At 39.1% G+C, this 12,360-nt stretch overlaps 1 protein-coding gene across 7 annotated transcripts in view; it reads left to right on the top strand.

Moving 5' to 3' along the window:
• The first annotated feature begins 3,612 nt into the window (after positions 1–3,612).
• ZNF608 (zinc finger protein 608) overlaps positions 3,613–12,360 on the top strand; it is a 201,997-nt gene continuing 193,249 nt past the window's right edge. Inside the window, exons 1-2 of one of the 7 annotated variants that reach the window (XM_048502773.1) lie at positions 3,613–3,897; positions 6,877–7,888. In XM_048502773.1, the coding sequence (XP_048358730.1) occupies positions 7,037–7,888 (852 nt within the window). In that variant the 5' untranslated portion in view covers positions 3,613–3,897; positions 6,877–7,036. Of the gene's footprint in view, positions 3,898–5,062; positions 6,112–6,457; positions 7,889–12,360 lie in introns of those variants that run through there. The other 6 variants (XM_048502770.1, XM_048502774.1, XM_048502772.1 and 3 more) reach the window with 6 other exon arrangements.

Genomic DNA, 12,360 nt, shown 5'->3' with positions numbered 1-12,360 from the left:
AGCATCTATTATAAATTGGTCACTAACACAGAGCACCCTTCCCTTGGCCACTCAAAGAGGTGGTTATTTTATTTGCTGCTTAATGGAACAAAACTACAGAAAAATGATGCGGTCAATTATCACCTGATCTGTAATCTACCCTTTCTGGGAAAGGTATCAAGAAAGTGGTACCAAACCAACAGAGGTAATGCTGATTGAGAAGGAGATCTTAAAGGAGATTGTTCTCTCAACTTTTGATGGATTTCATCTGACGCTTTCTGTCTCATCTGAAAGCTTTAGGATTATACTGAATGCAGCTTTATTACTGGAGAAGCAAGTTAGTGCTGCTGCAAAAAAACAAAACAGTTTTCTATCAGGCAACAGCCCGGAAACCACACAGCACCCTAGTTTTCTATCAACTCAGCCAAGCCCATAAGATGGCCCCTTACCTTGATACCCCTGACCACCATACTTGGATCCACGTACTACTTTAATGCATGGTATATTGGTTTCCCCACAGAATTAACTCAGTAACTTCAACTGGTCCAGAATGCTATGGCTCAGCTGTTGATGGGAGCTCAGTGGAACATGCATATTGCTCCCATTCTGCAGATGCTCCATTGCCTGCCCATTTGTTACTGGTCTCAGCTTAAGTTATTGGCTATCACATACAAAGCCAACCATAGCCTTAGGCTCTCTTATTTGTGGGACTATCAATCTCCCTATGTTCCTCCGCAAGACCACTCAAGTTAACAAGACTTCTGCAGACACCAACCTGCAAATGGGCAAAATGAACAACTGCTGTTCATGTGCTTTCTCCATTGTGGCTCCTGCCTTGTGCAATAACCTGTCTGAGAAGGCCAGGAAAGCTCCTACTCTCCTGACTTTCCATGTACTATGCAAAACTATTCCAGAGGAGTTTCTCACATAGTTAATAGAGTTTCACTGAACAAAATGGTTAACAAACTTGCTTGGATAAATGATTAGGGACAGCATCTACAATGCAGAGTATAGCTTATTGTAAGTATTTTTTTTAAAAACAAGCAAGTACTGTAAGATCCTGTTATGTAATTTCTGTACCACATAATGTGTCATGGGAATACTTATGCTATGCTTCAGTTCTTCCTAGTGAGTCCAGACTTTTAAAATCCTAATACATTGGCTACTGAATGTCCCATTGCATTGACTGTATTGACTCATTATGTGTAATCCTCCTTGAGACCCTGTGAAAAAGGTGGACTATACATAAATGAAAAAGAAAAGAATTAAAGCATATCCTCACATTACAAGTTAACATGAGAATTGCACAGCAGCCCCATTTTCTTTTTACACTGTTCTTATAATGTAAGATTCTGCTTTTATTTAAGAATGAATTCCTCTGAAACAAAACATAGCCAAAGATCAATTCACATGACCATTTTGTATGTTTTTCCAGCCTGAATTACACTAGTCCCATAGGGGATTATGTTGCCTGAATTATTCATCTTGAGCATGAAGTGCAATTTCACACAGAGCTGCAAACCTTCCTAGTACCTTTTTTAAATGGATTATAAAATGTAATTGATCTTTTCTCTTGTTTGTCACCTCAAGAATTTCCAGTTATAACCTTTATTCACAGCAAATAGTTCAGACAATCCACAGGCACAATTCAACCAGGCTCAAAACAAAACAAATATGTGCAAAGTGGCTTTGCAAGTTATCATTATATCCCATTATATTTGATGGAGCAAATACATCTTGAAATAAAGGCCAGTGGAAATGTTTCAGAGTGCAGCATTAAACTGACACATGACATGGGTGTAATCAACAAACATGAAATTTCAAAGATCTTAACAGGAAATATCCATAGGTATGGAATATGCCTTACAGTAAATAACTACAACAATTAAGTTAGTTTTAATTAGAAGCATCAATAATGACAAGAGATATAGCAACAGTATAGAAATATTTCTACCTTTTATATCAGGGAAAATGTACAAAGAGTTCCATAATGTCTATTTTACTGCATTTTATGTAGACACTGTCTCAGAAGCTGTAGAAGGAAAGGAGGGTGTGTATAGTCTGAGTAAAGTATATTGCACTCTCATGCACACTTGTAAGCTTTTGCGAAATCAATAAGACTTGTCAGCATGTAAGGGTCAGCAGTGTAGTCTTAGTGGACATTAATTTTCTGTTAGTCAAATGTTTTCCTTCAAGTGTTCATTCCTGTGATGAGAAGGCTCATATAATGGTTATCCAAAATTTTAGGGTAAAAAACACCTTTATAATGTCCTGATAAACAGTAATTCATGTGTTTTCTCAGTTGGATGTAATTCATTATCATTTTGTGCAGCATATTGGAAATTTCATGGTTAGCGTTTTCAATAAAATTGCCTATTATCTGCTTTAAAAAATTCTTGATCCGCCCTCCAACAGTAATATATTGTAACCACAAACACAAAATCTTTGAACTGAAGAATGAAGGACACATGCTATGTCCGATTTTACAGCGATTAGGTTTCATTAGCATGCACTTGATAAAGAATGCCCATAGAACCATCCCCCAGTAATTGGATATTTTGATTATGTGGTATTTTAAGTCTGGTAGGTTGGGAGTAACGACGATATGCCGTGTTGGGAGGATGGGGAAAAGGCTGTATTTGCAAAACAAGGTTCTACGAAGCAAGACTTCAGGGTTTTCTGACACTGGAATGCACTTGCTGTTTTAATGCATTCTTGAATCTAAATCCAACGTTAAATGCAATTCTTGACGAGCTGCTTCACTGGAAGGAGGTTAACTGGAAGGACGAGGGAGATGAAACATAATTGTATTCTCACTGATGTGTTCACATGGTCGTTAACTGGCTTCTTGCTATTCCAGTTCAGTGCCTGCAGCAGTTACTCAGCAAGCTGGAAACAAAAGGGTTATTCCTTTCCATAATAAAAAATCGAACTGGCCTACTTAAGACGTATTGCAAAAAGGAGCAGAATATAAAATATGAGAAAGACGAGCAGAGAAGGCAGAAAAAGAAACGAGATCACGCCGCCCTACCCAAAGCGCCCCTGCAATACCAAGTATGTGGGGGAAGGGCATGATTGTTTGTGTTTCTTTCGCCCAACTGCAGAACAAAAAAAAAATGCTCGCACATCTGTATTAAGAAGATCAGCAGACAGTGTCAAGTTGTTACAGATTTCCAGCGAGGGGCCATTTGGAGAAACGATAAATGAGATTTTCAAGTGCTCCTTGGAAAAACACATAGGGAAGCCATTAGTTGTGGTTTCGCAAAAAGCACCGAAATCGAGAGGGATAGCTGCGGAGCATATTCCATACTACCCCCCTCCTTTAATTTAAATAAAATATATAGGCTAATGCCGTAATTGAAATGGGAAACATGATTTGTATCTTGCTGTTGCAGGAAACTGTCTATTGGAGCACACAACGCGGTCTTGTGATTACAAAATACAAGGCTTTCTATGTGTGTGTGTATTTCCCCCACTCACCCCCCACCGGCAGCTAAGAAAAGCAACTATCCAATCAGAGAGCTCAGTTTCATAAAAGCTGGCCTCTGATTGGGTAGATGGGAAAGGGCATTTGGAACAAAGAAAAGTCCCTTTCAGGTACAGAGTCTGTGCTGCTTCACACTCTCCCTTCTTTCCAGTCCTGATTTGTGCTGCTCACTGTTGCAGTAAAGGCAGCTGGTTGTGTAGTGGTGTTGTGTGTGAGATTCTGTGTACGTTTTAAAGGAATTTTTTTACTTTTTTAAAACAAGCATTTTATTTTTTTAGAAAAGGAAAGTTCACGAAATCTGGTGCTCTTTTCTTCAAAACCCCCATAAATCTGTTGAAGAAATTAGATTTTTTTCCAAAAATAAAAATCGGCTGCAACAAAAACACAATGCAGTTGTAGAAGGAAAAGGTCAACTCGATTCAATACAGATCGTAAGTACGGCTGCGTATCTCTAGCACTTTAGAGGGATTTTTTAAAATATATACGCGAAGGGGAGCGAGTGTTAATTTGTGCATCGGAAAAATGCACAAATTTGTGCATCGGCAAAAAAAGGAAGTGGTTACGTGGTTTTTTTTAATAAAACCCACGATCAAAGTGAGGGATATTTAGGAGAGGGCGAAAGCGTTGCAGTGTCTCACACAAATCATCCTTAACGTGCACTTGAAGGGGGGAGGGGCAGGAAGGGAGGGGGCGCGTTAAAGCATATTACGTTTGGGGGTTTTAAATGTCCAAAGGGGGCAAATAAAACTGACATATTATAATCCATTCTGCATATTACCTTGCCCCTTTCTCCAGAACCTCGAGAACGATCCCTTACTAAATAAGCTGCAGAATAAGATTGTCTTCTGTCACGTGTGAATAATGTAATGGCCAAACTGAGGCAGGAGGACGCCCATGCGTCTTTGGTGCAATGAACATTTTTCATGACCACGCAGTCTCTCTCCACACCCATATCGCAGCCCCGTGTAAAAAATAATGTAACCCCAAACTGCCATGGTCAAAAAAAAGGACAGAATAATTTGAACGCCATGCAGTGTTTTGTTGTGCTGCGTTGGAGGCTGAAAAAAATCGCCAGGAAACGATCCGTGTCATGTCCATGTTAAGAATTACAGATTGCACGGAACTCGAGGAAAGGTTTGCAAGGTGCTTCTCTCTGCAGTAGACGGCTTGCAAACGTACATTTCACTCATTCCTAACTCCCGAGGAGCCACTTCTCGGGAAGCAATGTTTCAGATTCATAACTTGTAGCTGTGCCAACACCAGGTTGGGAGGAAGGGCGGGAGGAGAGGAGAAGGAAGAGAGAAAATAGAGCTTAATTTTTTTTTTTCTTTTAAAGACCAGATCAGTATTTTCTTGATACGGTTGTCACCCATTTTTTTTGTTCTCAAGACAACCAATTGAGCCTTTGATCCTCACGTGATGTGAAAAGCTTGAACTGTAACAAAATCGCTCCGTTTGGGTGGTTGGTTGTTCCTAGCTCGCCCATCCCCCTCGCTCCCTCCCTTCCTCTAACATACATTTGGTGCGAAGCTACTCTGTACTTTGCAATCTATCAACAATTCATTACGGCTTTTAGCCTTCCAAACGCCAGCCAATTAAAAACACCAAGCCAAGCTCCGAAAAGCAAGAAGAGGAAGGAGGTGGTGGGAAATAAATGAGAGAGAGATGAAATAGCCTGTGCTGAAACGGTTTTGGGGGAAAAATCTGTCCTGAAAACAAGGTCGCCCATTTTATCTCTTGGACTCCAATTACTGAATTGCTTACCACATGACTTATTCACTTCTGAGCTGCCTCTTTTCCTGGACAGCATCTGGAATACGATGACTTGTTTTTAAAGCCCAAACTTTAAATGGTGGAAAATCAAATTCTTGGAAATACTTATTGAAAACACTCTTAGTCCTTAACTCCCACCAAATATTTTGGTTATTGATTTCTCAGACCTTAATTTTTCTCTCTCTGGTTTTTTTTCCCTCACCACCCTGCCCCCTTTCTTTCCCCCTCAAGTTAGTTGAAGAAGTCAGATCTGTCAGGACTGGAGAAAAAAATGCCACTTCCCGACTAACAGGCGGAATCCAGCCCAGATTTTCAGTCCTTTCTTTGCCCCCCTCCCCCTCCTTCTCTTTCACTAATTTTCCCCGATGTTAGCACATTCTGCTTTGTAACAACCGGACGCCTGTAGGTTTGTTTCATGGAATCATTACTTACTGATCAGGATGGCTGTAGAATCTGGAACTGAAGACGGAATGTGAAGTTGGGGGAAAAAAACATTTTGCAATTTTTATTTTTTACTACAATCATATCTTGGTGCTTGCTCAAGCAGGGACAGAAAAAAAGCTATTTTGGTGCTTGAGGCTTCTGGTGTTGTGAATGTGAAATACTATCTTCCAGCCTGCGAAGTTGTGAGGAACAAAATCTTTCAAAGAGGAAAACCAAATCAAAAAAGGGGAAAAAAGACTTCTGGTTCGTGTGCCAAAGTGGAGGGAGATATGTTATTCACCGATTGCTCTGGCAGAAATGTTAGTTGGTTTCTACTTCTTGTTCACTTGCTCTCTAAGTAAAATGAAATGGGGCACTAAGTTCTTGCTGATAGCAGTGAGGACAGATTTTTGATTTGCTGGCTTAATTAAAATGATAAAGGATTAAAGGTAAGCAACATATGTAATATGTATGTAAATATTTGGACACCAAATCATTTTTTTAAAAGGACAGATTCCTTTAAAATAATTTTAGCTAAGCTGTGACAAACACACTCATTTGTGGTTAGAGGCCACTGTGGTGTAGATCATTTAAGGTGTATGTCTTAATCAGTTTCCTGTACAGGCAGTAATACTGTATTTAATAGACTGAACTATAATGACCTAGGAGGACGTTGGAGGCACATCTGGAATGTTATCTTGTGTGCATTTTAAATAGAAATTATGTATTCTTCTTTACCCTAGTTAAAAATGTTGAAATTAATACACTTTTTTGGTTCTTTTTGTTGGATTTCAGTGCTATCCTCTGCCTGCCTTCCCCTCAGACAACAAGCTAATCAGATTTAGAGAAAAGTCACATAACTTGAATGGATGTGGTTTAAAATTACAAAATCTGTGAAAATGCATTTGGGAGGGAATGGTCTTTGTGCCTAGGTGCTGATCCAGAATCACACTTCCAGCTTTATATTTTTGGGGGAGCTTTGTGGATTTAAATCCGGCAAGTGAAAGGGGTTGAGTTTTTTGGACATGGCATTTAAGAGTGATCCTGGAGCGTGGGATGGAACTCTAGGGAAGATGTTCATTATCAAAGGCTGCAAACAAACCTCTTAACAATTAAATTATGGAGTGTCCTCTCTCCTGCCTCTATAGTAGTAATTTTATTACATTTTGGTAACATCCAGCCAAGATATATTCGAATTTTCCCCTTCCTCACAGGAAAAGGTGGACCTGGACTTCATGGTATATACCCAGATACACCTGGGGAAGGAAAGCAAGAAGAATTACACTTTAAAAAGCCCCAAGGAGATAAACGAATGTCCCCTCATCTACAAAGGAAAGTTCGTCTGATTTTTACTCAAGAGGTCTCATCTTCAGGATGTCATTGAACACTTCCACTGCTGGCAAAGGTGTGGATCCAAACACAGTTGATACATATGACAGTGGTGATGACTGGGAAATTGGGGTTGGTAATTTAATAATTGATTTGGATGCTGATTTGGAAAAGGACAGACAAAAATTTGAGATGAATAATTCCACCAGTTCCAAGGATTGTGGGGGTCTTGCTTCTAGTGGGGTTAATGCTACCTCAGCCTTAGCTGATGGCCTAAAATTTGCATCTGTTCAGCCCCCTGCTTCTCAGGGGAATTCTTCACACAAAGAAACTAGCAAATCAAAAGTGAAAAGGAGTAAAACTTCGAAGGATGCTAGTAAATCTCTGCCTTCTGCTGCCTTGTATGGAATTCCTGAAATCAGCAGTGCTGGCAAGAGGCAGGAAGTCCAAGGGCATTCAGGCGAGGCATCTGGCATGAATTCAGCACTGGGTCAAAGTGTGAACAACAACCCAAATGGCAATAATACCACCAGCAACAATAACAACATTATTGCCTCTTGTGGGAAAAATAAAGAGGAGAAACAAGGCAAAACCCAGGGCAGCAGAGGCTCCAAGAGGGATAAAGATGGAGGGAAAACAAGGAAAGACAAGCAACTTGACCTCCAGCAGGGACAGCCCAGCAACAACAGCCAAACTTCTCCTGGGCACTTGTATGGTTTTGGGACCAAGGGAGGTGGTGCTAGGAGCAACAGTCCATTCCACTGCACCGCCTCCACAGTGGGGGATGTGAACAAAAGTGCCCCAGATTCAGGGTTAATGGGGAACTCTATTTTGGTAAAGAAAGAAGAGGAAGAAGAGGACAGCCATCGGCGAATAAAGAAACTGAAAACAGAAAAGGTAGGACACCATCCATCCTTTCTCCATATTGTGATAAAACTTTCAAACTGTTTGTTTGTGTTGTTGCTTTTGCATATTGCCAGATATTTCCAACTCTATTTGACTAATTCTTCCATCCTCTTGCTTGTACCCTAGAGTAATTTTTTTTTCTGTGTGTAGAGTGTTTTGCTGGAAATGGTACCCAAGCTGTAGTTTTTATTAGTCTTGGCTTCAAAGTGTTTATCTTGCAAATTGCAGGCTTGCATTAGTTGATATATGTGCTGCTTGGATCAAGTCTTTTTTGTGTGTTTACTGCCTGTATCCTTAAAATGGTGGGGTGACTCTTCTCCCCAGGCATCAAAGAAAACTGCACCATCCTTACTGTGCTTCTGTTTGGTTCGGCTTAAGATAACAAGGAAAGATACAAAGTAGGCCTGTGATTCTTCTTGGAGCTTTGGAGAGGGAAGTGGTGGGACATGGCTGTTGCTTGTATAAAAGGCAAGAAGCCTATTATAGTTCTAATACGGCTTTGGGGGAGTAATTTGTCAGCAGACCAGCAATGAGTTTGTAACCTGTTTGGAGAGAGGGCAATAGGGGAGGTGACAGGCATTCTCTGCTGAGATGTGTGCAAAATATTTCTCTCCAAATATGGGGCAACATGTTGTCCTGTGTCTGGCAGTCTCCTCCTGTCTAAATTCTTGATGACTTCCTGCCTGTTGTTGAGTAATTGCAAAATGTATGTGTTCTTCCTCTCCACTGAAGTCTGAAGGATGTACTATGTTAAGGATAAATGGTCTTGCATCCTGAGGGGAGGTGGAAAGTACTGGTTTCTCTGGGTTATTGTTATTGCTCAGTGGGGCAAGGTTTGGCGTAAGCAGGGATTGCTCTGTGTGCAGAAGACAGAAGGTTTCTTTGTCATCTAGGGACTGATTGTTGACTTACAATTAAAGAATCAAATTAATTCTACAGGTTGTTTAAATAAAGACAAGACCTTCCCCACCCCCCAAAAAGCCCTTAAGGTTGATTGTTGTTTTTTTGTCATGATTACATATATTTGTTCTTCTATTATTTCTCTTTATAGTTCCCAGGCTAAATATTCACAAGTGCAGAACTTTGTAATTGATGTGTTACTATCACACAGTTGTTTGCAGGTGGAAGTTCAGGAGCAGGTTTGTACAACATGTTGGGGGACTCATATTATGATTGATTCATAATGCTTTAGTGAACAATCAAGTTACAATTCTGCCCCCCCTACTTGTTATTTGCTAACAAATAGTTGTTTAGATATGAATTAGTTGTTTAGATACAAATTAGTTTAGATGTGAATTATCAGTAGTTGTTTAGATATGAATTATATGAGATCACATTTTAATGGGATTTAGTAGTTATATATTTCTATTTTGTTAAGAGCCTTGTGCTAAATGTTGCTAACACAAAGCAAACATGGATGTGAATGGTCTGTTTTATAGTTTCCTAAATGCAGATGGAAAAAAATGCCTGGGTTGGTTTATTTTCTCAGTATAAGTGTTTCTGTGTTCTGGTTTAGTGAAATGCTTCTGCTTGCTCTGAAAGCTATTCTAAAATCCTGTGGTCATTTTATTAACTCAGTACAGTAGGCATTTGCTTTTGTTGCCAATAGTCTTCAAATTGCAGTTCTCTAATCTGCTTTAACTATCTAGATAAATTGCCCTAATCCAGTCTTCACAATGGTTGTGGTTAAAGAGTCAGAGCCATTTGATTGGATTCAGTGGATGCCTGGAATGTGGGAGGTACTGCCCTTTTGTAACCCCCTTAGCCTTTTAATCTTTCAGCCAAATGTTCACATTCAACAATTTTGTTTAGCTGGCAATCTGAACATTTCAGTATCTCAAAGGCTGCTGTCATGGCAACAAGAGATTAGAGAGTGGTGTGGTTTTCTCCAGTTTTTGTATTCCTTTTCATTCCAGTCACACAGAAAATTATATGAGGAATGAATTCATACACAAGCAAGTACATTTCAGCCAGTGTAATGTAAATGAGGTAATGTGTAAACTAGGAACCAACCTTTCTGGAGTAGCTTTTTGCTAAAGCACCACTTCACATTTCAATTCTTGCCTTTTATAGAATTGGTGGAGCTTGAATTACCAGTAACACCCACTGAGGTTGGCTCTTACTGACTTTAATGGCTTTACTTGTTAGAGCCCTGCAGTGCTACTTATTGTCTGTCACACTGGTGTGTTGCCTTACTGTCTAAAAGGTCCTTCAGATTTTTTTTACTTATGGGAGAAATTCCTTTCAGTCAAATATTGTGCATTTGATAGCAAAACCTTGCTGCAAACAAGGTGACAGTTTTTAATTCAGCCTTCAATAACAAGTGTCCCATCATTTGGGAAATGAAAATTTAATCTTTCTATATTCATGTAGCTGGCAAACCTCAGATATCTGACTAACGGAAAAACAGCATATTTCTTGGCTTCTGTGTGTTTTTGTCCACTGTAGGTTATCATACAAATTTACCTTTAAACTTAAAGTTCCTGTAAATGGTTTCTGCATACATCTAAATGTTTAAAACTTTTAGTATTCTCATACATGGCAGTGCTGCATTGTGTGGAAGGATCTGAACTGATTCTTAAAATGTTGCAGTAACAGTGTAGCCTTCAGATCTAGCTTAAATGTCTGTTTGGATTGGATTTTTTTTCCTGTTTCCGCTGTAGACCGTCTTGCAAAACATGATCTATTGAATCTTAGGGAGTCCAATTCAGTCAATGACTCTTGTATTGCATGTTTGTAGATAAAATCAGAAGTATTCTAAAAGGCTAAAATGACTGCATGCTTTCATTCCATTTGGTGGGTCAACCTTCATTGATATTTATTGATTTCTTATGTTCTTATATGCTTAAATCAAACAAAGAACAGTGTTCTGTTATCTAATTTTGTCAAGTTATGTCAGTCTTCAGATTCTACAGCCTGCTCCCTTTGAACATTCCCACATCTCAACTGTAATGGCAGCCAAAGTAAATTGTTCAAATCCCTGCGTTTGCAGTTTGTGCCATGCTTCAGCCTTTGTGAAATTTTGATTGCCTGCTGGAGTATTTGATATATCTTCATATGCAATATGATATGTAGCTGCATTGCAGTAAATGTGCTTAATTGTGCAGTGTAGATTATACCTGGTTATTATTTAAATATTTATATGTCAACTTACCCTATAGTTCAAGGTGGCTTGCAAACTTAAATTTAAAATACAATTAAAAGCCCTTGCAAATAACATAGTCTTGTAGTACCTTCTAAACTCCTCCAGAGACAGTTAGCAGTGACTGCTTGAAGACCACACCTGGCACACAGGGGCATATGGAAAGAGACTAGGGTTGCCAGAATGCTGATCGTATCATGAAGAGCTTTAAAGCAATCTATTGTGTAAATTTACAAAATCCAGTATACTATGTTCCTAGATAGTTAGAAGAAACACTGGCTGTTGATATGCATTGACTACAGATAGTTCATATGCACACATCCCAGTGGGGTGTTGTTAGAGCATTGGACTAGGATCTGAGAGATATGATTCAGATATCCATGGGAACCTCTTGGGTGACCTTGTTCCAGTCATAACACTTGCAGTTTAATTTACCTCACTGGGTTGTTGTGAGGATAAAATGAATGAGAGGAGAGCAGTGTAAGCCACTTTAGGTCTCCATTTGGGAGAAAGGTGGGGTATAAATTAAGTAAATAAAATAATTTTTTAACATTAATTTGCACCCTATATTTATATACATTTCACCAGGCCTTACACGTGTGCACAATGGTTGATTATCATCCATGTATACCATACTTTTCATATTTATCTTAACATACCTACATAACTCATCATGGTATCTTGGTAGATTTTTCTTTTTAAAAATCTATAATTTAAAAACATGTTTTGACTTAATTAGTTTATGGAGATTTGTTTTTTTTAAAAAAATATTTCTACAAATGCTGCTACTTGGAGGTCCTTTATTCACTGTTGGGAGAAAAAGGGCAGAAAGGTCACTGATTGTAATTAAAGAACAAAGTCCATTGTTGTTTGACAGCAAACTGTTTTTGAAAGCTACATAAGGGATTTAGCTGTTGAAAACATAGGCCCTTTCCGCACACGCAAAATAATGCGTTTTCAAACCACTTTCACAACTGTTTGCAAGTGGATTTTGCCATTCCACACAGCTTCAAAGAGCACTGAAAGCAGTTTGAAAGTGCATTATTCTGCATGTGCGGAATGAGCCATAGATAACTATTGGGTGCTTAACAATGAACATAGTCTAGTAGTGTGACAACGTTTTTGGATCTAGGTGAAGAGGTGCTGCCCTTTGGCTGAGGAAAGCTTTCCTTCTGACCTTTCAGATCAGATCCATTCTGTATTGAATTCCTTTGCAAGGTTGAAGTAACATTGAAACAACAGAGATTGGTCTGGAACATTTATAAAGAACAGCATTTAAAGGTTGTTTCTAATGCTTGAAGAAGTGCACATTTCCCACTGG

Source organism: Sphaerodactylus townsendi, linkage group LG07, assembly GCF_021028975.2.
Source record: "Sphaerodactylus townsendi isolate TG3544 linkage group LG07, MPM_Stown_v2.3, whole genome shotgun sequence".
Lineage (NCBI taxonomy): Eukaryota > Metazoa > Chordata > Lepidosauria > Squamata > Sphaerodactylidae > Sphaerodactylus > Sphaerodactylus townsendi.
This window is presented reverse-complemented; position numbering and strand designations above follow the sequence as displayed.